This window comes from Gambusia affinis, linkage group LG24 (assembly GCF_019740435.1).
Source record: "Gambusia affinis linkage group LG24, SWU_Gaff_1.0, whole genome shotgun sequence".
In the NCBI taxonomy this organism is placed as follows: domain Eukaryota; kingdom Metazoa; phylum Chordata; class Actinopteri; order Cyprinodontiformes; family Poeciliidae; genus Gambusia; species Gambusia affinis.
Window position 1 is genome coordinate 8,709,663 of NC_057891.1, and position 26,354 is coordinate 8,736,016.

Sequence of the window (26,354 nt, forward strand, 5' to 3'; positions counted from 1 at the left end):
AGTTTTGGTCAAAAGCATGACTTTCGCTCAGCTCTCACCATGCTTGTAATCGTTTAGCCTCTGTGGTGACAGGCGCGCCATAAAAACACAGCCCGAGGAGGTCATCCTGAAGTTTACACAGAAACGAGCCATTCATCCTCAAAGGTGGAGGAGTGGGGATGGGGGCGACCCTGCTGTGGCGAGGCTGAGACTGAGAGAGATGGATGTCCACCCTGTGAAAGAGGAGGATGAGGCCAGGAAGTGTTATTTGTCTTTCATGCTCTACTGCGCACATGTTGAGCCAAACGAGCCTGCCACATGATTTATTGCTGTCATTAATTTCTGAATTGTAGGTCACCGCTGCCCCCTTATCAGATTGACAGCCAATTTTGCAGCCAGGCCCGACCGATGTCTCCGACAAAGTGTCATATTTTCTGCTTGTTGACACAGACAGGTTGATGAATATGTCTACGTAAAGATGCAGCATTGCAAATCTAGCATGCAGTGCACTGCAAAAGATGTCACATCCCTCGAACTGCTAAGTTTTGACATGCCACATGTCATTTTAATCCTAATTTACATTCTGGATTCCTAAAGCTTGGTTTCTGGTCTTTGGAACGTCACTGTTTCCAATGCAACGCTCCAAAGAACCGCATTATGTCAAAGAGGTGGCAGTTCTCCGGCAGTAATTTGGTGGAATTGGGTTCCTTATGGTGTTTGCATCAGCTTGAGTTACTTAGATAAATATTTCAAATGTGCAACAAAGCAAAAGAAGCTTCCAGGAATGAGAGAATGTGTATTGAGACTTCTCATGGTGGCATTGGAAAGATGGATCAGTCATAATGGATCTCAGGTTCAATTTGTCAATAAGTTATGTTGGCTTCATACTGGTGGATACAGAGAGTGGCTTTCAGGCGTACTAACTGTCAACAATGGTGTCTTTTTAAAGCTAACCAATTATGGCAGTAAAAATCTCTGAACATTAATGTTTCACTTTAATTTTTATTAGCTTTTAATGTAAAATGAGCGGATAAGGATAGGCACCAAATCCGTGTGGAAATATATAAAGATCTTAGATATGCTCAATGGATGAACCTGCGACTTTGAAAATTATTTGGAGTGAATAATTTTGGTGAAAAGCATAGTTGTTGCAGGTGAAAGGTCAAATCTAAGATGTGCACTGCACAAGAAAGCCAACTTAGAAATGAAAGCGGAAATTTAGCTTCTTGAATACAGAGCATGGTATTCAGAATAAGAAAATAAATATGTTGTTCTGAAAACTAAAGCCTGAAGCAGAGACATTTTACTCCAGCAGGAGGCAGCGGCTGCAGAGATTGTACGTCTACAGAATAATTATCTTAAGTTCATGGAATCAGACATAATCAGTCTCCATTCATTCTTTCTCTAAACTATAAGGACATTTAGAAAACAATGCACATAATGATATTATGTATGGATACAAGTATGGATATGGAAAGTATGGATTTACATGAGAATCTGTTTTCTGCATATCTCATGAATTTAGTTCTTTTTTTAACACAAAATCTTCAACTAAATCTAAACCTGGTCGCTCAGTTTTTGGAGGAACTTTACAGTTTGCTGAGCACAAACAGAAATGCCCAGTCCTCCCAGTTGCCCCCTTCATCTCTCTCTCCCACACATACACACACACTGCTACCTCCCTCCACCTCCCTGCTCCCTTTCTGGTCAGCGTGCGGCTGTGTGTCGATGTGTACCAAGTTTCCCCTCGTGGTTTTCATACCTCTCTCTTTCCCTCCTGCCATGTGAGGCACTGGGATCTGCACCGCTTATCTTTTTTTCTGCAGACTCTGGATGTAATGATGAGCAAGTAAGTAAGGATTTTTAAAAATTCTTATTTTTACTTATAAATATACAGTGTCTAAACAGGCACGTGGTCCATGAGAAGCTTGCTGTTCAGATGCTGTGCTTTTCTGTCCGTTCGTGTAATTCTCCTTGTTGTGCATGACCGCATTTCCTGCAAGCTCTTTGCCTTCAATTTATCGGTGTCTCCATGTGCTGCGTTCAGCACGGATACCCGTTTGTTAAGACATCAGGTGATGTGTGGTGGATGTTTCTGTGTTGCTCCCTTTCAGCCAAAGTTGTGTGAGAGAAGTGAGGCAGGAGGCATGTTAGAAGAATGCTAGAATGAGTGGAAGCGATGGCTGATGTTTTGAACTTTCTCTTGTTGTGATGCTAATATCGCCAACCTGAAAGAGTCCATGAAGTTATCTGTTTCCAATATGATCCTTGATATCGAAACAGATTTGAAACATTAAAATGTTTCAGAGCATCCAACTAACTTGATTGAAAGAGAATTTCACCAAGTACATGTCAAAGGCAGTTTTCAAATTGTTTGATGTACAAAGCAGATCTACCAAACTGAAAACATTATTGTCTCCCTTGTTAACATAGTAATTAATAGTAGTTAATCAAGTTCACTAGCTAGACCCAGACCTGATAACTGTCAGACTGAAGAAATATTAGAACCTGTCAACATGAAGTAGGCAAAAATATATTGATAGGAGAAGCAAATCTATACTTTGATTGGTGATAAAGACCAGAAAGTTAATTATTTTCCTCCTCATAGGCAGTTCAATGAAACAGGTATTCAAAGTAGGTATTTATCTATTAACCAGTCTTTAGCAGAGGATAAAAAAAAAAAAATCAGACATTTCAGAGAGGCCTGGGGTTATACGGTATTGTTGTTGATAAGAAAACACTCTGTAATGCATTCAATTGCAATGACCTCACTGCACAAGGCTCCACTTCTGAAGAAAAAGGATGCTACACTTGTTTAATGTTTGCTGCGTTTTGCACCAGTAGAATAGACTCTTGTCAGATGAGGCCAAAATTAATTTCTATGGATATCTTTAAACATGTCGTGTTTGGAGGAGTAATGGCACCGCACATCACCCCAAAAGCACCATACTAACAGTGAGGTTTTAGATTGGGACATTAGTTTGCGGCTATCTTTTAAGTACATCGTACTGGCAGGTTCCAAATAACTGAAAGAAGGAAGAAAGGAGAAATGTACTGAAACATTTTTGATGACAGAAACTTAAGATTACACAAGACTTCAGTGATTTTGGGGACAAGGATCCCAAACACACAGTTTTGCTAAGTTTGCTAAGTAACTTAAGTAACTTTCAGTTGGCTTTAGAAAAGGAAAATAAAGTTGCTAGAAAGGATCCAGCCAGTTACTTTACTTGGATATAGCAGAAAATCTACTGAAACATCTGTGCATCATAGTGTTGAGAAGGAAAAAAATCACCAAACTAAACACAACTCTTCATTCTGGGGTTGGGAAGCAGCCCTGCACATGTTTGCTTTCCTGTGGTCCTCCTGAATGGATGAAGTGTGCTCAGTTGTCATGTCTCATCATGTGACCCAAACACTGGTCATGTGAGGTGGCTTTGAATGGATTATTCTGTCTTTTATTGTCGGCCCCTGCTCTGTGTTTGGTGACGACAGTCCGGTATGTGAACCAGTTGTGATTACAGACTAGTGAGGTGTTTGGTCAGGATACATTTGAGCAACTCCAGCTGGTGATACTGATACAAGATAGTTACATTTTTCAAAAGAAGGCAGAAAATGTATCTTTGTTGATGACTAATGTCTGGATTAGCCCTCTTCTTCAACATTACTTCAGTATAGATTATTCATGTATCCCCAATTTAAAAAATAACTGCCATCTCAAGGTTGAAACGAGTGAAATGTACTCCAGTCCAATCCAATCATATTATGAGAATAAGATCCAATTACATAAAGGTCAGTTGAATTCAAATTATTAACAAATTCAGTCCAATCCAGCTGATCACTTAAATGTCAACCGGTACAAAGTTATCCAAGGAAACCCAAGCCTTACTGACTCTGCAGCATCCTGAGCAAGCATGTGGCGACAGTGGAAAGAAAATTGTTCCTTTAAACAAAAAGAAACCAGCAGGAGAACCTGGTTCTGTGTAACCAGCCACCTGCTGCAACCAGAAGGAATGGAAGGAGTAAAAAGGAAATAGTAAAAAACTAGACCAAGAATACTTTCTTGGAATGCACAGAAGTAAAATCCTTCTAATGAAGAAATATTTTTGAAACAAGTTTTTGCACAAAGATGTGAATTTTGTTGAAATAGACTAATTTCATGCTCCAAAGTGAACATAAATAATTCTGCCAAAATCCCTCTACAGTGATGTGAAAGATTATTGCAAAGACTGAACTTTTTTCTTTCTAAAACAAGTTGTTTTAAGATATTCTGGGAATCATGCACAAAACTTAAGAGATTTTCCCCAAGATGTGTTCCCACAAAGTTGTGAAACACTTCTTCAACCGTCCTGGCTGGACCGTTTCTTCCAGAAAAGCAAAAGGAAAGGAGTTTACTGATAAGGCAGCAGGAGCAGAGATGAGATGATCCGTGCAGCTGTGCGCCTCTTTAGGATTCCTCCTCTCTACCTCCTCTTGCCGGGGCCAAACCGCCATCATTAGGTTTGGCACACAACCCGAGCATCCATTGTTGGGGCAGCCATGGCACGTTAGTGTGTCTTTTTAACTGTGGCTAAACTCAGTCTATTCACTTGTAAAAGAGAGCAGCCATTGGCAGAAAGTTGGCAGGTTGCACAGAGAGGCCATTTACCCCACTAGGAAGGAGCTGAGAACACTGCCTCGGAAATGGTCCTCTCTGAATATTTTGATGGAGAGGCTTCGGGTGCCCTCTCAATATCCATTTGCTCCGAGTCGAAAATCTCCACAAAACGACTCCAGTGGTGATCAATACTACTGCTGGTCACGGTTGAGGGGTTCCTTGCTTTGAAAGAATTTCAGGAATCTGCTTTTAGGATTTCGTGTGAATCTTTTTTTCAGATTAAGGAGGAATCTGGAGCAGGAATCCCAGGTTTTCTGGTCGTAAGAAGGAGTGGGTTGATTCACTGTTTCCTTTCAAGATATCTGGACTGAGTCCAAGTACTCAGTTGGTTTCAACAAGAGTCTGATATACGAGGGTCAGATGCGGGACCCCCAGCTTTTATTTTCGATGCTTGCAGGGAACAAATTACAGGGCAGCTGAATGAACAAATAATTGCTTGTAATTAATTTCCCTGTCATACATCTCCACAATGAAAATCATTTGGATTTGACTGAAGCACGCCTCAGCGTGTTCTCCCTGCGTCTCAGCAGGCTCGTTTTCTAGACCCTGCGATGGTCCGTTTGAAAATTGCTCCATCTTTTGTGGGCATCATGCGACATATATGATTATCTTAAATGGCGGTTCTGCAAGAAATGAGGGAAGCGGCCTAATTCATCCTGAGGAAGAAAAAAAAAAAGAAGAATAGCGCCGACTTTGCATCAGTAGGTGCTTGTTTGATGTATTGAAGCTTGTCATCTAGTCACAAAAGAGGTTCATCCAGGCCTTACTCTCCCCGCCTTCATTCATAATCAATCAGTGGGCTGAAGGTATTCAAATGAGACGCACTGAGGGAGGGACATCCTTTTGGCTTATGAGAAGAGTGAAATGTTCTCCGCTACAGTTTCTTCAGAAGACAAAGGCAAGGGTGCTTTAATAGAAAGTTCTTGTGAGTAAATGAGACTGAGGCTCCGAAACACAAGAGTCGCTCCGGATCAATATAAACAGTCAATTCACACCTATGGCTTACCATTTTGCTCCTTGCCACTTCCATCAAATCATTTCACACTTGCATCAAATAATGGACCCCCCAACGTAAAAAACACTAAGCAACCGCCTTCTGGTGGATGACATCTAATGGAGTCACACAGCCAAGTTTCCATACAGTAAACTATGAGAAAGATTTAGAAAATTGCTTTAAATTGTTGGTTGTTGATGTGAAATTTCCGCCCATCTAATGAGAATTAGCAATATACAAAAGAAATATCAATGCAAATTCACCAAAGTCAGTCGGTCTTTGCTTTGATGCAAGGGAAATGATTACACAAGCCATTTACAATAACACCAAATTTTCATGGCCGGACAAATTTTAATTACTGATGTAACAGAATAGGTTATGAGCATGAAGAGATTGTCAGTATTTTCCGGTATTTCCACAGCTGGGAGACTTATTTAGTAAACTTCAAAAGTGCAAATCCTTTTGAAGACCGGAGGTCTGGAAATGTGAACTTCTGTGTGATTTATCAGACTCTAGAGTGACTCTGTGTTATTGCTCAGCAAAACCAGGTTTACGTTGCACACACACACACACACACACACACACACACATCCTCCCAGATCAATGCTTTTTGTAAATTAAACTTAAAATATTGATCCAAGTATTTAATTTACAAAGTAAAGACATCAACCTCTACAGTTGATGAAAGTGTTTAATCTTTTCTCCAAAGAGACATGAGTATTTAAAGAACTTATCCAAATCATGTGGCAGTAACAAATGTTAGGGTGAAGTACAAGAACAAAGGGATTGCCCATATATAGACATTGGGTTTAAAGAGGAAGCAAGCAGAGCCGTTTCTGCTGTAAGAAACTGTTAACATCAGAGGAGATGATGGACAACAGACCTCAACCTAATGACCTGAGGTCCACATTAGTTTTGGTCAACAGTATGTATTCCACAATCCAGTTAAGCTTGTTCTCAGTGTAAAGTTCTACGACTGTCGATTGTTTTGGTCTGGTGAGCATTGACTTTATCACAGCAGTGAGTGCTAACATTACTACTTAATCTGGGTTTTGATCTGTGTAACTGAGTTTTAATCTCTCCCCGTGGAAATCCAGGTATTTAAGAAGTGAGATTAGTCCTGAGTGAGTAAAACAGCAGGCATACAGATGCCAAAACATAGAGCTGTCTTTCACTACAGCAGTGTTATTTACTGTACCCTACAGCAGCTGGTTCCTCAGTTAAGACCTTGGCATGGTTTCTTGTACAAGGAGGTCACATGTTTTACTTTGAGGTCCTGTGGGATTTTTTTCCCTCCTCAATGCAAACACAAAACAGGTCACATGAATTGAAGAGTCTGTATTTCTAATCTCCACACAAGCCGGTATGGCTTTGTGGTGTTTTTCCAGCACGGGCGGCATCATAAATAAATCCTCTGACGGGCCGGTGGGCTTTGGAAACAGTGCTGAGCCTGAATTTCTCCTGCCGTTCTTCCTATTTCACCTCAACTCTGGCTGCATAGTCAACCCAAAATAGCTCAAGGCTGATTCAGGTCTGGCAGCAAAATGCGTTTTTTTTGCTGCAAATATGCACAACGCAGTCTGATCAGCTGGGCCATGTCGGATGGATCGTCATGGCACCAATGTTTGACAGAGACATAACTGTTTTGTTTCGCACGCTGCATTTTTGTAATTTATTTTTTATTTTTTGCAGTTGTTACCAATCCAATGGAGGAAGCTCATGTCAGCAACATCTGAATCAGATTTTTTAGCTCATAATCCATACTTCATAACCACAAATGATTGAACACAGACTGTCCATACAATCGAGAACTTTGCCTTGTGGATGAGTTTGGAATAATGTCCACATTACTCAGGATGAGCCCTCAATCCATTTATTGACATAAAGGTATTTCAATTCCTTGAGGATGAGATTTGTCCTCCATGAATGTTTTTAAAGGATTTTGCAGCAAGATTGTAGTTTAGATTCACATAACTCCACTTTTCCCACTGCACAAGAATTTTTACCTAACTTCATTTAATGAAAAAGCACAAATGTGCTTGAAATAATTGCTGTCTCATGTTAGCAATGGGCTTCTGCAGATATATGTGTGTAACTATCATTGCTTTGTTTCAAAATAGCCTAAAAGGTTGCTGGTAGACATGTTACAAACAAGTTTCCAGATCACCAAGAACTTCAAAGTGTGAGAGTGATTGTTGGAGTCAAGAAGGGTTCTGGACAACGAAGAGGCTCCAGCCGACGTTGTCCAAGACAGACATCAAAAACAGAGTTTCTGCAAGAATGGACAGCAGAAGTCTCATGCAATTTTAATTTATGGTTTCCTTACTTGTTTTGGTTCATTCTTCATGTCTTTCTTTTCTTGTGCTCTTTGTTCCCTTTCTTTTGCACCTTGTGTCCCTCTGTTTTTCCTTTTCATGTCATTCTTTAATTCCTTCCTTTATCCTTTCTGTCCTTCTTTCCCTAACATCCTTCCTTGAATCATTTCTTTCTGTATTTTTTGTTCAGTCCTTCCCCGTGCCTGTCTTTTCTTTCTGGCTCGTAAAAAGATCCTTAGTCACTTCCTCCTTCCTCCATTTCTTTCCTTTCTTGTGTCCTTCATTTCCTCTTTCATTCCATCCTTCCTTATTTCAGTTTTTTCCAAACTCCAAATTCAAAGCCTCATTCTAAAATGGATACCAAAACTTCTACAGCGTTGAGTCCTCAAACGTCTGTGATTTTTACATGAAAAATGTGTCGACCGTCATTTACTTTCACCAGACACAGACTGATTGTCTGCATGAGTATGTTTCTGTGCAGCCCTGGAGAATCGGTGTGACACATGCATTGTTCCCAAACAGACAAATCCCAGAACATCAGGCCTCTCTATTGCTGGGCTGTGCACCGTCTCATTTGCAAAGCCACAGCACAAAAGTGAGGCCAGCGGTGGAAGCTGCGTTTCCCTCCCCACTTCATTGAGCAACAATGTAAGAACCAGCAGGTTCAAAAGCCTCTGCCTCCACACACACGCAGTTCTCACAGCGAGCAACAGACGGACAACTCTTCACTGCCTTCATTCCCGTGGATGGTGGCAAACTAAAGATGAACACTGACAGCATGCTGCAAGCCATTTCAGCTGTTTTCATATCACACGCACCACCACAAATTTAGGTACAGGTTTAAAAAGTCTTTGGTGATCAGGCAGAGACAAATATGACAACAAATGTTACTCTTGTTAAAAAAGACAAACTTAATAGTTTGAAAATATTCCTTGTAGATTGTAGGTCATTCATTGGATGTAGAGTCATATGTCACTCTTTTAAAGATTGTGCTGTTGCAAAACAACAGTTTGCAACAAGCTGTGAGAATTGCCGTCTCTGTAAAATAAATGGCATTCTGATGGTTCAATAACGGGGAACATAACCAAACTGATCACAGTTTCCGGTGAAGTTATTCGTATCTCTCAAACTTTTCCACGTTTCGCCATCTTCCAATCACAAACTTCAATGCATATTGTTGGGATTTTACGCAATATAAAGTAGCGCATAGCTGTGAAGTGGAAAGAAAAGGATACATAGTTTTCAAAATTCTTTATCATACAAATATGAAAAGTGTGGTGAGAATTTACATTCAAGGTAAAACAATTTTTATTGTGAGTGTTTTATGTGGTGGGTCTCTACCAGTTTCGATTGATATTTTGCAAATTCGTCATCAAAATGTAGCTCACGAATTATCCTTGGACTTTCACTAGACCAGTTCAATACTCTGAACCATTATAATATACTTCTGGTCACAATGTTTAGGGTGTTTGGTGTGCTCGTTTAGTCTCTCATGTTTTTTGTTGCATTTCTCAGATTTAATTATGTGTAAATGTTTCAGCTTTATTTGTGTTTCACATGTGAAATGATGCAATTTAAAGCCATTACAATTTCTGTTTGTCGAAGATGTGCATTTTTTTCAAAAATTTCTATCATGTCTACATATCTGCATAGTTGCTCAATTGTTATAATTTCCTTGGATAAACTTCTGCATCCAAAACAATTCTTCCAGAAGCACACAAGGAAACATCCACATAAAATACTCAGCCTTGTTGGTTTACCGCAGCTTTAAAACTTCTGAAGCTGTTTGTCAGCCCCAACAGGCACGAATGATACAAACTAATCCCCTTGAAAACTTTAAGTCATAATCAGTGAGCAGATTTGATGTGCATAAATGGATTTTGATAAGAGTTCATGCCCCCGGTTTGGCTGTGAGCCCAGACGAATCTCTCAGAGGAGGCCCTCAGTCAGAAATGGCACCTTCGGTTTTTAGAGGCGGCTTTAAAGAGATTGGCGGTTCTGGCCCTTTTGAGGTGAATTGGCCATGACTGTGTCCCGCTGACAGTGAGAGGCCAGACTGTCGGAGCAGACAAACAGAGGCAGCATGGGGACTCAGGGCTGATTTAGATGAATGCCGAATGGAGCAGAAAAAAACACCTGTGTTGCTGCTACATGATAGATGTTTTTTTATTATTATTTTACCATCTACACTTTACAAACGAGTTTTAATTCTTCATTTTTGTCGTCGGCAGGTGATTCTTGCAGACCTGAATTGGGACTGAATGTGGTTGTAACTATGGTAACGACAGGGCGGAGGGCATGGACCCTCTCCCCTTGTGGACTCATGCTGGTCATTGGCTGGTCTGTGAGTTTGTCCCAGCGCCAGAACGTCAGTCTTGCAGACTGCAGCAGGAAGGAGCATCCCGTTGTCTCCTATCAAGGTAAGTTCTTCCTTTTTCCTCATTAAAAGTCCTCAAGTTTAGATTAGCTGACGAAATGCATTGTGCGCTTTTCTGCAAGGCTTTTATGCATATGTATTAAAGCAGCACAATCTGAACGTCTCGCACCGTGTTGGCACTGCGGAGGTCAAAGTCCGAGGACTTAGAACAAGTCTGTGTCTGGAGAACAAATGACTTTTCTGTCTGAGCTGCAGGATTAGTGTTGTGAATGTGTGCGTGTGCTTGGACTCCGCATTTGGTTGCTTCACAGCCAAGTTCACTAAAGCATTATGCGATCAACTCTCCTGAAAACTGGAAACTCTATCAGAGCTGGTCCACAACTCTGCCTGATGGACACGATCTCATAAAAAGCTTTCACAGAAATCAAGAGTTGCATTTAATAAATGATAATAAGGGGCTGTTTTTATTTTTGGAATAAAGTGAAACTGAGAATCAAATTGGATATTTCAATATTTTATTTACTTACACATAAATAAACTGCAACTGCAATCTAAATAATTTAGATTGCAGTTGTCAGTGGTGTCCGAAATAATGTTTTCTTTATGTCATGATTTGCGGTGTGGTGGAGGTGAGGCAGCACGCAGTAGACCCAGATGAGGTGAGGAGGAGTTTTAATGATGAAAAATAAACAGTAACAGTCCACTCTCAAATGAACAAAACTCAGACGTGACAAGACGAACACGGACGTAGCTAGACGTTCACTGACGTAGGACCCGACGAAGACAGACACACACAGGTGACACTAAATACACAAGAGGGTAATCAGGGAACGAGACACACCTGGGGACTAATCACGGGGAGACAGGACAACACAGAGACTCAGACACACAGGAAACTTCAAAATAAACCCAAAAAACACAGATCACGACAGTACCCCCCCCTCAAAGGGTGGCTCCCAGACGCCCAAAACAGAAAAACACAACAAGGGTGGGTGGAGGGGAGCTGGACGGGGGGCCAGAGTCCAACACAACAAAAAACAAACCCAACCGGGTGGGCGGAGGCACACGAAGGCCAAGAGTCCAAAAAACAAACAAAACAAACCCAACTGGGTGGGCGGAAGCACCGGAAGGCGGGAACCACAGAGGAGGTCCGGCGGCCGTCCGCGGCGCCGGAGGCGGAAACCACGGAGGCGGAAACCACGGAGGCGGAAACCACGGAGGCTGTCCGGCGGCCGTCCGCGGCGCAGGAGGCGGGAACCACGGAGGCTGTCCGGCGGCCGTCCGCGGCGCAGGAGGCGGGAACCACGGAGGCTGTCCGGCGGCCGTCCGCGGCGCAGGAGGCGGGCCGCACGGGGGCGGCGACGAGGAGCACAAGGAGTCTCTGGGGCCGCACGGGGGCGGCGACGAGGAGCACAAGGAGTCTCTGGGGCCGCACGGGGGCGGCGACGAGGAGCACAAGGAGTCTGGGCACGGGGCGGCGCGATGAGGAGCACAAGGAGTCTCTGGGGCGACGGGCGGCGACGAGGAGCACAAGGAGTCTCTGGGGCCGCACGGGGGCGGCGACGAGGAGCACAAGGAGTCTCTGGGGCCGCACGGGGGCGGCGACGAGGAGCACAAGGAGTCTCTGGGGCCGCACGGGGGCGGCGACGAGGAGCACAAGGAGTCTCGGGGGGAGCACTAGGAGTCTCGGGGGGAGCACTAGGAGTCTCGGGGGGAGCACTAGGAGTCTCGGGGGGAGCACTAGGGGTCTCGGGGGGAGCACTAGGGGTCTCGGGGGGAGCACTAGGGGTCTCGGGGGGAGCACTAGGGGTCTCGGGGGGAGCACTAGGGGGCTCTGGACTGACACTAGGGGGCTTAGGACTGACACTAGGGGGCTCTGGGGAACTGACGCTAGGGGAACTGACGCTAGGAGGCTCTGGGGAACTGACGCTAGGGGAACTGACGCTAGGAAGCTCGGGACAGGCACTAGGAAGCTCGGGACAGGCACTAGGAAGCTCGGGACAGGCACTAGGAAGCTCGGGACAGGCACTAGGAAGCTCGGGACAGGCACTAGGAAGCTCGGGACAGGCACTAGGAAGCTCGGGACAGGCACTAGGAAGCTCGGGACAGGCACTAGGAAGCTCGGGACTGGCACTAGGAAGCTCGGGACTGGCACTAGGAAACTGGAGACTGGCACTAGGAAACTGGGGACTTACTGAGGGCAGGAGCGGAGGAAGTCCGTTGAGCCGCCTCGGGGCCGGCTGCAGAGGAAGTCCGTTGAGCCGCCTCGGAGCGGGCAGCGGAGGAAGTCCGGCGAAGCGCCTCGGAGCGGGCAGCGGAGGAAGTCCGGCGAAGCGCCTCGGAGCGGGCAGCGGAGGAAGTCCGGCGAAGCGCCTCGGAGCGGGCAGCGGAGGAAGTCCGGCGAAGCGCCTCGGAGCGGGCAGCGGAGGAAGTCCGGCGAAGCGCCTCGGAGCGGGCAGCGGAGGAAGTCCGGCGAAGCGCCTCGGAGCGGGCAGCGGAGGAGTGCCGGCGTGGATCCGCGGGGCCGGCAGCGGAGGTGGCGTTCCCGGAGGGCGACGAGGGGCCGGATCCACCGGCGGCTCACGTCGTTGTCTCCGGGTGGCCTGCGGAGGTGGTTGATCCGGGAAGCGACGAGGGGCCGAGTTCATCGGCGGCTCACGCCGCTTTCTCCGGACTGACTGCAGAGGTGGTGGTTCCGGGAAGCAACGAGGGGCCGAGTTCATCGGCGGCTCACGCCGCTTCCTCCAGACTGACTGCGGAGGTGGTGCTTTCGGGAAGCGACCAGGGGCCGGGTCCACCGGCGGCTCAGGTCGCCTACTTCCCTGGCGGAGGTAACGGAGGGGACCGTATCCGGGGGGTGCCAAGACCAGTCTAGTCCCCCGAAAAACCTCCCGGTCCAACTGAGCCAAAAAGGTAGCTACCTCACCTCGTTTGTGGTCGGGTCCTTCTGTCATGATTTGCGGTGTGGTGGAGGTGAGGCAGCACGCAGTAGACCCAGATGAGGTGAGGAGGAGTTTTAATGATGAAAAATAAACAGTAACAGTCCACTCTCAAATGAACAAAACTCAGACGTGACAAGACGAACACGGACGTAGCTAGACGTTCACTGACGTAGGACCCGACGAAGACAGACACACACAGGTGACACTAAATACACAAGAGGGTAATCAGGGAACGAGACACACCTGGGGACTAATCACGGGGAGACAGGACAACACAGAGACTCAGACACACAGGAAACTTCAAAATAAACCCAAAAAACACAGATCACGACACTTTAGTCTCTTTTTCTACTCGTTTCAACTGTGAGATGTGCGCATTTCTTTCAGTGCAGTGGCAGTAACCTGCTCTGAAACACACACCAGATATTTTTGAATGTAGAAAGTTCGTGTAATAGGTTAAAATGACTAAAACACTGTTTTATTTTGACTGCTCTCACCCAAAATACCCAAAATTCTGATAGGAAGAAAACGTTTGCGAGATAAGTCAAGAAAAAATACAGCAAGAGTTAAATGAGCCTTTAAACATTGAGCCTTGCTCTGTGACATTTTAATGTTTTGGAAATGTCAAGATTTGGCAACAAATCAAGCGCAAAGTGGAATCTTTAAGCTCAAACCTCTGGAAGATTGTGCTCTCGTGAACCCTTAAGAGATCCTTCAAAACCTCAATGTTTTTTTCCTCTACTGAAAAATAAAATCTCGCAAAACCCCTTTCAAATTTTTGTATCTTGATATATTTCTTTTTTACTTAAACATGTTAGTCTTTAAAAACTATTCACGTCTGAGATATGTCTTCCAATTTCCAGATTTGAGGATGAGGATGTTTGAGTTCTCCTATCCAGGAGTGAAGGATTTCTCCCAGCTGGCCATGGACATGAGCAGAAACCAGCTGATTGTAGGGGCAAGGTCAGTACAACCGTTACACAGCTTTCCCACTGTTCACAATGTTTTCTAATCAGAGGTTTCATTTTCCAGAAACTTCCTCTTCCGGCTAAGTTTAAGCAATACCTCCCTCATACAGGTAAGCAGGAAGTGCAGAATAATTCCTCTGTTTTAACCTTGTAGGTTTTATTCTGCGTAACATACCAAACGTAGAAATCTCTGGGTTAAGATGAGGATCTATATTAGGGCTGAAAATATTATAGATTATAGAAACTCATAGAAAATCTGAGAAAGAAATTCCAACATGGATTTTTTTGGTATATGAACGGACTCATAAAATTTAAAAAAGCCTTGAATTAAGGCTTGCCTGCTCTACTGTCCACCCCTCATTCATAGTCTTGCTATTGAATGTTTAAAATCTTAACTGCAAAAACTGCTCCACACATTGCAACCAGTAATTAAAATATAAATACTCAAAATTTACATATATATATATATATATATATATTTTTTTTTTTACTCAGGCAACAGAATGGTCTCCTGATGAAGACACAAAGCGCTCGTGTCAGAGCAAGGGGAAATCTGAGGTGATATGTTACAAAGTCTAGCAGAGTCGATCACTTTCACTCAAGCACACTCAAACACTACAAACTTTTCACTCTTCACTGACATGCAGGACGAATGTCAAAACTACATCCGGGTTTTGCTTGTCAATGGGAGAATGCTCTTCACATGTGGAACAAATGCTTTCACACCCGTCTGTGTATCGAGGCAGGTTGGTACTCACGGCCTTTTCTGAACAGTTTCCTATATTTCATTTGATATCTAGATTTTTTTTGTTTGTATATTTATAGAAATATTTATTCCATTCTGTTAGATTTCCAACATCAGTCAAATTTTGGACACAGTGAACGGTGTCGCACGCTGTCCTTATGACCCCCGCCACAACTCCACGGCCATGGTGACGCAGAGGGGGGAACTGTACGCCGCCACGGTGATCGATTTCTCCGGACGCGACCCGGTCATCTACAGAAGCCTGGGGAACATGCCGCCTCTTCGGACCGCCCAGTACAACTCCAAATGGCTCAATGGTTAGAACAGAACCACACCCGTTTAGATTTTTCCCAATGGAAAGTCGCTGTTGACAATGCTCTCCTTCTAACTTTAATATATGACTCTTGAAAGTGCCCTAAGTAATGTCCAAATTAGCTCACCCTGTTCATTTACCAACTTTGACCGGGTTTTTTTTGTTTGATTTTTCACCAGAGCCTCATTTCGTGTCTGCCTACGAAATCGGCCGGTTTGCCTACTTCTTCCTGAGAGAGACTGCCGTGGAAAACGACTGTGGGAAGATGGTGTTCTCTCGGGTGGCGCGGGTCTGTAGGAACGATGTCGGGGGACGTTTCTTGTTGGAAGACACTTGGACCACCTTCATGAAGGCTCGCCTGAACTGCTCACGCTCAGGTGAAATCCCCTTCTACTTCAACGAGCTGCAGAGCACGTTCCACTTGCAGGAGCAAGACATCATTTATGGCATCTTTACCACAAATGTGTGAGGATTATTCATTTTTTAACATGTTTTACTTTGAGTGTGAATTCTGGATTCATATCTTGACTCTTTTCCTTCTCTATCTTGTCAAGCTGCTCAGATAAAACCATAATTAGCACTTCCCTGTTTCCTTTAGAAACAGCATATCAGCTTCAGCTGTTTGCGCCTTCAATCTGAGCTCCATCACTTTGGCTTTCAATGGACCCTTTCGCTTCCAGGAGAACCCGCGCACTGCCTGGCTCTCTACTCCAAACCCTATTCCCAATTTCCAGGTATAATCCCCAAAGCAAAGATAATCTATTTCATGTTGAATCCAAACAACAGCTGTTTGCTTTGTCCTCCTCATTCCTACGAAACCAATTATTTCCCATAAGCAATTTCAGGAATTCCTATCCTTTTGTACACGTTAATACCCGAATCCTCATAAATAAGTTTCTGACTAAAAAGCAGCACATACACTCAGCTCATGGAAAAAACAAAACTATATTAATTGTGATAAACATGGGGTTACAAGGATGAAACTGCAGATTTTTTATTTTTTTTTGTGTACAGTTGAAGAAAACAGTGAGTGTTTCTCAAAGTGATATGTTCAACCAGTCACGGAAAACAACCAATCACAACCAGATAGCTTCTACATACAAAGCCTCAGCTATGAGCAGCTAAAACAATGGTCAATAGTCAGACAAACAGCTTTACCGGCGCTGGTATTTCACAAGTGTTGAAATTGTCAAAGAAGTAAACCATAAAAGTAAAATATTTCAGCAAAAAATAGAAATGTAACAGTTTCCCAAATCTTAAAATACAGATAGTAACATCATCTTTTACAGAAGAGAAAAAAGCAACTCTTTGGTCTTTAGTTTAACACAAACCTTTGCAGAAATGTTTGTTGTGAATTCATGATGAACTCTTGTATTTACAAGTACAGCTTAAAAATGTTAATATTCTGAAAAAGTTCAATATCCATTCCAGAAAGTGAAGACCAATATTATATAGACTCATTACACATGGGGTGGAATATTTTAAGTTTTTATTTTCGTAGCACAAAAGTAAAAACTTAATATTACCTATGGTAAGGTTGAGTGGAAGGAGAAAGTGTTCTTTGACCTGTTTGCATACTATTGGTCTTCAGTGCGGCACACTGGAGGAAGACGGCCCCGGTGGGAACCTAACAGAGCGTAGTCTTCAAGACGCACAGCGGCTCTTCCTCATGAGCGACGTCGTCCAGCCAATCACCACTGACCCCTTTCTTACCCAGGACAATGTGCGCTTCTCCAAGCTGGTGGTGGACATCGTGCAAGGCCAGAGCGCTCTCTACCACGTCATGTACATTGGCACAGGTGACAAAGGGAGATTTATTCCTCAGTAAAATATCTGATAATTCTCTAGACATGTTTCTCGCTTTAAATTTGATGTGGCCTGATCCAATCAGAGTATGGCAGCATCCTGAAGGCTCTGGCCACAGCCAACAAAAGCCTTCATGGCTGCTACCTTGAAGAGCTCCGGATCCTCCCAGAAGGGCAAAGGGGAACAATAAAGAGCCTGAAAATTCTGCAGAAGGACAGGTCGCTGTTCGTGGGACTCGATGACAGACTGATGAAGATCCCGTTGGAACGCTGCTCAAGTTATCCAACCGAACGGTACGAAGCTGACCACCTGCCTTCTAAATGAGACTTTGCATTGCCAGGTTGTAGAGTACCTTGGAAAAGTGTTACCAGCTGAAGCCATCTGTAAACTGACTGACAATGAAATTTCAATTAGATTTGGGGCTAGACCACCTTCATCAACATGCTTCGAGCTAACCAAATCCATTGTAGGACTATCTGCATTGCATAATGGTGTACTCAGATATTAATTTACACCAGAATTTAATTGCTTAAGTTCTCAGATTTAAAGAGAATGTTTGTGCAAACCACAAAACAAAGATGAGGCTTCTGTCTGCATTAGGAGCTGTTTGGAGGCTCGGGATCCTTACTGCGGATGGGATCTGGAGCAGAAACTATGCACCACCATTGAGGGAAGCTCCAACATGAACCATTGGATCCAAAACATCACCGAATGCCCAGTAAGAACAAGTTCTAGATATTATAGTAACCCTGTACGTTCCTGGATGATAGTGACTAAGACTCGTGTGACTCCCTTGGAGGTGAGGAACCTGACGCAGGACGGTGGGTTTGGTCCCTGGGCAGTGTGGCAGCCTTGCAACCATGACGATGGCGAGGGCACTTTCAGCCGCTGCAAGTGTCGGTCCCGCTCCTGTGATGGACCGGTGGCCAGATGTGGAGGGATTGAATGCAAAGGTCCAACCATCCAAGTGGCAAACTGCTCCAGGTAAAGTTGATTTTCATGGACATCTTCATGATTTCAACACTAATTTCTAAATATCCATTAAAACAACTTGAGGATTTAAAAAAATGCACACAAGATCAACTCCAATAAATCCGAAAATGCTTAGATTACCCCAATCTTCACCTAGAAACGGTGGCTGGACTCCCTGGTCCTCCTGGGGTCAATGCAGCAGCAGCTGCGGCATCGGATTTGAGGTGAGGCAGCGGTCCTGCAACAACCCCTCCCCTCGCCATGGGGGTCGAATATGCGTCGGTCAGGGTCGGGAGGAGAGGTGAGGAACGCGCCCTGCTGCGGCTGCTACAAACGTGTCAGCACTGACAGTGAAGACACCGCTCGTTTTTCTGATTTTTTTTGCAGGCTGTGCAATGAGAAAAAGCTGTGTCCCCTGCCTGTGTTGTGGACAGCCTGGGGTCCCTGGGCTCATTGCAGCGCTGAATGCGGTGGAGGGGTCCAGTCCAGGACTAGAACCTGTGAAAATGGAAACACCTGCCCTGGATGTGCAATGGTACAGGCGTGCTTTGAATGAAGTCAAATATCTGTGGGAAGAAATCTGTAGAAAATCTATAAATACTTAAAAAATCTTTTGAAAAAATGCTGTTCCTTATATGTTAGCTTTGAGTAGGGAGTGTGAAGTGTAACTAAATACTTTTGAGATTCCTTTATACTGATTTCCAGGAGTATAAAGTCTGCAACCTGGAGAGCTGCCCTGAGGTGCGCCGCAACACCCCCTGGACCCCCTGGATGCCGGTCAATGTCAGCCACGAAGGGTCCCGCCAGGAGCAGAGATTCAGGTACACCTGCCGGGCGCCACTTCATGACCTCCAGCAGCTCCAGCTAGGCAAGAAGAAGCTGGAGACCCGCTTCTGCCCAAACGACGGCTCCGGAGCTTGTCAGACTGACAGTAAGTACTGGACACGACAGCAAAACGATGCTGATAGAGCAGAAAAACACATTTGGTGCTGACTGTGAGCTTACGGCCTTTATGTCCCTTAATGATGATGTATTCAGATGCCAGTTTACTTGTTGGGGTTGTTTCTATCCGACACTTGGACACTTTTTGTGGAAAAACTTGGATTTTCCAAGTCTGGAAAAGTATAGAAATAGGACACTTATGAAGACATATTTGTATATCAAGACTTTTCCCTTTTCCAAGGGAATCTTTGGAAAAGGATTTCTTTATTTCCTTCACTTTGTTCGTTTTTACATTGCTTAATTTGTTTTTCTTCTTACTTTGGCTGCAGTAAAGACGTGAATTCAAATTTGAAACCCTGAACGCTTCAGATTCATATGTAAATAATTTGTGATTGTGGGTGCCTGTTCGTGCTTTCAGTTTGACCCATTTTGCACCTCGTTAATTAATGTTTCATAACACTGTCTGTTGACTCTGCCAGGGAAAATACTGGCCCTTTATTTGAACTCATGGACCATTTGGATTCTCTGAACTCGTATGATGTTTGGACGCTGCTCATAACAAGAACTGAACTTGTTTTTTTTTTTTGCATTTAGAGTTTAGGAATTCAGTTGACTGTAAGTAAAAGTACTTTCCCGGGATTTGTAGGTCTGGTTGAAGAGTTGGTGCGGACGAGTGGCAGAACCACGTCACAGCCACAAGGTGCCCGATGGGGACCATGGGAAACGTGGTCCAGCTGCTCCCAGCAGTGTTCCAGAGGTTTCCGGACCAGAAAACGTAGCTGCTCCACGTCAGAAGGAAGGGCCAACCTGGCGGCTTGTGCTGGATCTCCAGTGGAGTATCAGGACTGTAATGCTCACCCCTGCCCAGGTAACACTGAAGTTCAGTCACATGATGAATCAATTATTGAAATAATAATTAGTAATTTATTTTTTTAGTAATTTAAAAAAACATTCTCAGCAGTAATGAGAATGTGTGTATATATATATATATATATATATATATATATATATATATATATATATATATATATACACACACACACATATATATGTTCCATTTAAGATAAAAACACCTTTGTCTGTAAATATGTTTTAGCCAAAATGCCTCATGTTCAAATTCACTCAAGGAATGCTGTATTATTGAATTTTAGTCAATAAAATGTTCACTTTCTTATTTAACAACAGAAAGTGTTTTAATATAATATGAAAAAAGGCAAAGTGGTTGAATGAGAAATCTGCAGTTTTCTTTGTCCGATTTGATGGAACCTTCGATTCCTAAAATGATCGGTAGCTGCAGCCCCACTTCTTCATATGCATGCTTTGCAGTGAGTGGAGCCTGGTCATGCTGGTCTGCCTGGACCCAGTGTTCGTCCAGCTGTGGAGGCGGCCACTATCAGCGAACTCGGACGTGCAGCAGCCCGGCCCCTGCAAACGGAGGGGACATCTGCATCGGCCTGCATACGGAGGAGGCCCTCTGTAATATACACCCCTGTGAAGGTATCCACTGCAAATGCGATGCAAAAGATGTACCTCAATGGTCCGGAATTCAAGAAGAATGCAACTCGACAACATTTGAATCAAAGAGGTTGAAAACAAACGCAAGCGACTCTTTTCAGATAAGATATGCTGAAGTTTGTTTTTACATGACAGAATGTGAAAAGAATAAAGGGATATAAGTCAACTGAAAGGCTGTGAATGCTTAAAAAAAACTTTTGCAAATTCATTTCTTTCAAATCGATTAGGTTCTGTGCATATATTATTTAAAATTCATCTATATTGCCAGGTCAAATAAAAGCAAGAAATTTATCATCAAGGTTTGTCAGTTTATGATTTTTTAAATTATTTACACATTAGTTCTTCCCTATTAATACCTCCATTTATCTTTTCATTCAATTAAAACTGGAACTGCCATTGAGGAATTAATATGACCTTAAATGACCTAAGGTTTTTCACATTTTTCAACATGTCATCAAAGGATATAAAAACGGTGCTTGAATGAACACAGCAGGGAAATTCACCACAAACAGATCAGTAGTGGAGAAGGAAAATAACTTGGGTGTGTGAGCCTGGTCAAACATGCAGAGGGGGAAAAACAGGTCTAGTACTGCATTTTGTGCAAAAAAAAAAAAAGGATTTAAAAAAAAAAAAAAATTGTTTCTTTACACTGCTCTTTAGGCTGGGATGAATGGACGGACTGGGGCGAGTGTGACGATGAGGGTGTGCAGCATCGCAGCCGGCGCTGCCGGGAGGAGCAGGAGGCTGAGGCCAACCTCTGCCAGGGAAACCTCACTCAGTCCAGGCCGTGTCAGCCGCACGAGGTACCAGGTATGCAGGCATTTCTACCAGGACACTGCTTTAGAAAGATGCCAAATTTCTGCAGAGACCCAATCAATGTGACCAGTGTTTCTTCCTTTACCTCTGTCTGTTTTCAGTGATTTTACCCGGGCAGGAGAACCAGAGCTGTGGAAGTGAGTCGGTTGTGTTTAAAGCTCTGTTTGTTCTAATGTATGTTGGGTAAAAATAAACATTGGACATTTTTTTCTCAGGTCATGTATTTCTAAAGATATTTGACATATAATTTGAACCAGATGTTTGTAAAGAAAAAATAAATTCTGTGATAAAATTAAACGAGACAGGAAATGAAAATTTAACAGGCCAACAGAGATTTCTTCAATACATAGTAGAGAAGAGTTACTTTCTGTACGGGAAAACTAACTGCATGAATTGCTCAGATTTTTCTAGCAAAGTCTCTTAGACTCCTTGGTCAGAAATCATGCAGTCATGGTAGTTTTAAGGTGAAATTGTGTTATTTGTACTTCTGGATTATGGCTACAAATGACAGGAAATTGTAAACGTTTCGAAGTTACGTCCAGAGAGACCTGTTTGCTTTCGCCCACCATAAGTTGCTTTTTGTACTATTCCCTGAAAACAGGGGCTGTATCGCTATTTAAATACAAATAGATTTTATTCATTTTCTTAGCCTTCCAGACATTTTGGCAACTTCTTTGCTTCCATGTCTTCGGTACTTGTTTCTTATGTCATTCCACATCCTAATTTATATGTTATCTAAACAGCTTTGAAACGAGACATGAGTTTTCACCCACTCTGGGCTACACTTTTTATTTCCAGATTTCACATTGTTCCAGTTGGTGGCAGTGGGCTTAGCCAGCTTCTTTGCTGCAGCTCTCCTCTCAGGGTTGGCGTACTCATACTGCCACCACGTGAACCGGCCGTCGGCAGAGTCCGCCGTCATCCACCCCAGCACACCCAACCACCTGACGTACAACAAGCAGGGCAACGTCGCGCCAAAGAACGAGAAGTACATCCCCATGGAGTTCAAGGTGGGCCCGCTGCTGTGTCGTGATTAGCACTTCCCCCACTTACAGGTTTATTCTGCTTTGGAGCTTTTGGTTAGGTTTTAGGTCCTGGCTTTGACTTGGTACCTCAAGCAAACAAGGGATTGCTTCAGGATTTTTCCGTCGATTTCGTACACAAAGCCCTAAAAGAGTCTGGCAAATGTCCATTACTGTTCTTGAATTTCTTTAGATTCAGTTTTAACGTGTTCATGTCGTAGATCCTTTAGCCTACTTCATGGTGTCAAAGTGTTTCTACTCAAGTGATTTCTCTAATCTGTCTACCGTATACTATATATTCATTTAGAGAATGTTTTTTAAATGCTCTCTTTATGCTGCAGACGCTAAACAAGAACAACCTCCACGTGAACGACGATACGTGCAACCACTTCTCCTCCCCGATGGCGTCCAGCAACATGTTCACCGCCACCTACTACCCTCCCTGTGTGAGCAAGTACGACTTCCACCCCGACTCGCCCTGCAGGTCCTACATGCACAGCTGAGAGGAGCCGTTTCTGCGCCAACATAACCGGAAAACCTTCCTGAAAGCTGGAAACATTTTCCAGTCCATTGGAATATTTTTACTCGAGGTGCAGTTTCTCCCCAATCACCAGAAATATCCTTATTAAGGACAAATATCCAAACAGTTTTCAGATAAAATCTGCTATTATGAATTATAAAGAACATAATTGAAAATAAATGTTATTTATTTCAGAAATTCAATTCAAAAAGTGGAAATCTTGAGGCACTACAGGTGCAGTAATATTTGTTTCTTTTAAATTTGATAATACAGGATGTAATGAATACCCAAAAGTTTCGGAAAACTTGATTGTTACGCAAGACCAATAAAAATTATTATTTTATTAGGATATGAAATAATTCCAATGAAACAAGAGAAATCTGGCTGCTATTCACTATATATTTCACCACATATTAACCACAAAAAACATCTTAAATACTCTTTTCAGCTGTAAATCATAGTCATCACAAATAACAGAAATCTACTCTCAAAAAACACTCAGCGCGTAATAAGTCTATATAAACTATGACTTTCACTTTTTGAATGGAATTCCTGAAGCAAGAGTTTTGATATCCAAATTCGTAGAGATCCACCCACAGAAAGAAAGAAGACGACCTTCCTCTGGTCATCTTCAGTCAATCATAAACAAAGAGCTGCCTTTGGTCAGGTTGACCCAGGAGCCACCCAGACGTCATTGCCGGAGGCTCAGGGGAATCAAAACAAAAATGCTCTAGCCTTGAACTCCACAAGCGGGATGTGTTGTTTTATGAACTCTCTGAAAACTCAAAATGGCTTCTGACGTTCTGCACTGACGTTCTGTCAGAGTGACAGAGCGGTTTCAAGGGGATCGACTACATCTTAGTAGGAACCATGAGGATTTCTGACATCCTGCTGAGTTACAGACTGGTTCACAAGGTATAACACATGGTAACAGACATGCACTCTGAATGGATTTCTGCTTTGACGTGCAGATCTGTGGCTCACTTGCTTTAATTTTTGTGTCAAAACTACAATGAAAAGAAGACGAAATAGAAAACTTAAATATTGTTTTTATCAGCAAAATGTATAAACTATCTCCCAGGTTGTTCCGTGGTTGAACATTCGGGGATGTGAACATAAAATTCAATCTAGTTATATCTGAGGTATTTCCAGTCCTGGTCAGAAGTTTACATACTTCTTCGATTCAAGGTTTTAAAAATGGATTTAACACGTCCTACCAGAATAGAGGGGTTACACAACGAATATCCAGAATAAGGTTTGAATTTATTGTGCTCTTAATCCACAGAGAATCAAACTTACACGCTTATATTTATACACAAGCAAAAGCAGTAGTGGTTTGTCTGCAGCTTGCTAAAGAAGACCAAATGTTAATGGTAAAATCTATAGTAAATTGAAAAGATTTTAAATACTGCTGCAGTTGCAGGTTTTATACTTATTTGCAAAACAACGGGTCAAATAAATCTGCATAAACCCCAAGTTACTGACATTTATTACAGTAAATGTATATATAAACTTCTGACTGAAACTGTACTGTATATAGAATATTTATTTGGTTAAGGAAGTTTCCCCATCTGTGGTTCTGAGCAATATCTCTGATGATAAAGCAAAACTTAAGACACATTCAAGACTTATTTTGTTAATTTTTTTTATATGAATCACACGTTTTCTTAAATTACAAACAATTCAGCTTTTGTTTCTCAAATTGAGTAGGTACAAATCAACAATATAATCAGGTCATAAATAAAAAAATCAATCAACTTAATCTGTTGTGTGTAAATATTGTTTTTATGTACTGCTTCTTAATGCGTTTTTGGGCATAATGTTCAAACATTTGAAGCTATTTTTTAGAGATCATTCATTGTTTGGTTAATGAGAAACAAACACAAACATGTGTTAACGTAAACAAAAGTTTTGCATCCTTTGTATACAGTGCTCTGAAAACGTATTTGCCCCATTCAGATTTTCTCTTTTTCAGTGAAACTTGTTTTAATGCTTCATTTTGTTGTTGTTTTTTTTTTTTAGACAAAAGAATTTAGGCCATTTTCAAGTCCTTAGTTAGCAAATTAAGGAAATTATTTGCTAACTAAACTGACCACTCAATTGCTGCAAAATGCTTAAACTTTATATCAAACAGAATATAACAGAAAAATTCTTTAATTTCCCATATAAGTGAAACTGAGGAGTGCCACCATCAAATTAAAGGTAAATAGATCCATGCAAATTCACACTAAAGTTAAAAAAAAATTATATGTAAATATAAAAACCAGAATTGGTACAGTAAGAAAAAAATTACAGCATAAGAAAAGTAATACAGTAGAGCTACGACAAATAGCATTGTAGGTTTAATTAGAAAGATGCAAAATATGATCCGTGGTATGTTGAGAATATGCATCAACAGGCATTAGTAGCAGATTTGCCACACAAGGTTAAAGTGCTAGAAGGTTTAAAGTATAAACAGAAGATATTTGAAAGGAGGTAAAAATGGTTTCAGTGCACTGTGCCTTACTTAAGGTTGTAACATTCTGTATTATTATCATATAATTTTCCTAAAGTATGAATTTATCCTAGGATTTCTGCGTTGGCACTCATTAAGCAAAGACGTCACTAGTAACAACAGAGATATTCAAACTGAACATTTTCGCACTTTTAGCTGAAATTACACATTTTTCTCTGTATCTGATGCCAAATGACAATGTTTCTTTGACGGATATCTTTTCCGAATATGTTAGAAATTCCATATTGTAAAATAGCAAAAGACATAGTACCGTTTCAATTTGGTGACAAATTCTGTTCACTTCTTGCTGATGTAGCAAAACCCCGACTTGTACTACACCTGCCCCTAACTGATTTATTTTTTTTTTTATTATTGTGTCCTTTATCATTTAAATGAGCAAGAAATTGTGTTTATTTTTGTTTTGTTTCTGTGCCATGTTTATATTACTGTGTATGTCTAAATCACAAATCTGACTATAATGAGACACCCTCTCAGAGATAGAGCTTTGCAAAAGTTTTCATCCCGTAGTCACTAACAACCATACATACATGTAACACTTTTAAGTTTTTTATGTATAAAAACATTGGAAACCACATATATCCTTTTCACTTCCCAGGTGAACACTACTTTGTATTGGTCTTTCGTGTAAACTGGAGTTTGTGGTTACAACCTCATAAATGTGAAAAAGGTTCAAGAGGAGTGAATACTTTTGCAAGTGTTGAGATAAGAAGCAGAAAACACCTAAATTTGGACACTTAATTCAGTATCGTCCTCACACTTTGCTCCAAGAGCCCTAAAGGTAATTTTCTTGCCCTAAAAAAAAACTTGCTTGATGTGAATTTGACTCAACACTGCCTTTTTTTGGACACTGTAAACTTTTGGTACTCTATATTTTTGTATTATGTATACTGTGAAAAAAAAAATCCAGGTGAATAAATGAATTATGATGCCAGTATTTTGTATTATTCGTGAGATACAGA

At 42.3% G+C, this 26,354-nt stretch overlaps 2 protein-coding genes across 3 annotated transcripts in view; one reads left to right on the forward strand and one right to left on the reverse strand.

Annotated features, from left to right (window-relative positions):
* The window catches only part of LOC122826870 (ETS translocation variant 5-like), a 70,003-nt gene that overhangs the window by 8,234 nt on the left and 35,415 nt on the right, over window positions 1-26,354 (reverse strand). The gene's annotated exons all lie outside the window — the stretch shown is intronic.
* On the forward strand, window positions 1,704-26,320 carry LOC122826861 (semaphorin-5B-like). Its single transcript, XM_044109193.1, has 22 exons — window positions 1,704-1,828; window positions 10,174-10,362; window positions 14,125-14,224; window positions 14,294-14,339; window positions 14,725-14,787; window positions 14,877-14,975; window positions 15,078-15,291; window positions 15,467-15,752; window positions 15,886-16,021; window positions 16,879-17,086; window positions 17,179-17,386; window positions 17,694-17,811; window positions 17,893-18,077; window positions 18,223-18,366; window positions 18,453-18,600; window positions 18,771-18,996; window positions 19,654-19,875; window positions 20,334-20,504; window positions 21,183-21,332; window positions 21,440-21,475; window positions 22,137-22,348; window positions 22,702-26,320. Exons 2-22 carry the CDS (start codon window positions 10,218-10,220, stop codon window positions 22,861-22,863), a joined length of 3,279 nt encoding a protein of 1,092 aa, XP_043965128.1. The 5' UTR covers window positions 1,704-1,828; window positions 10,174-10,217; the 3' UTR covers window positions 22,864-26,320.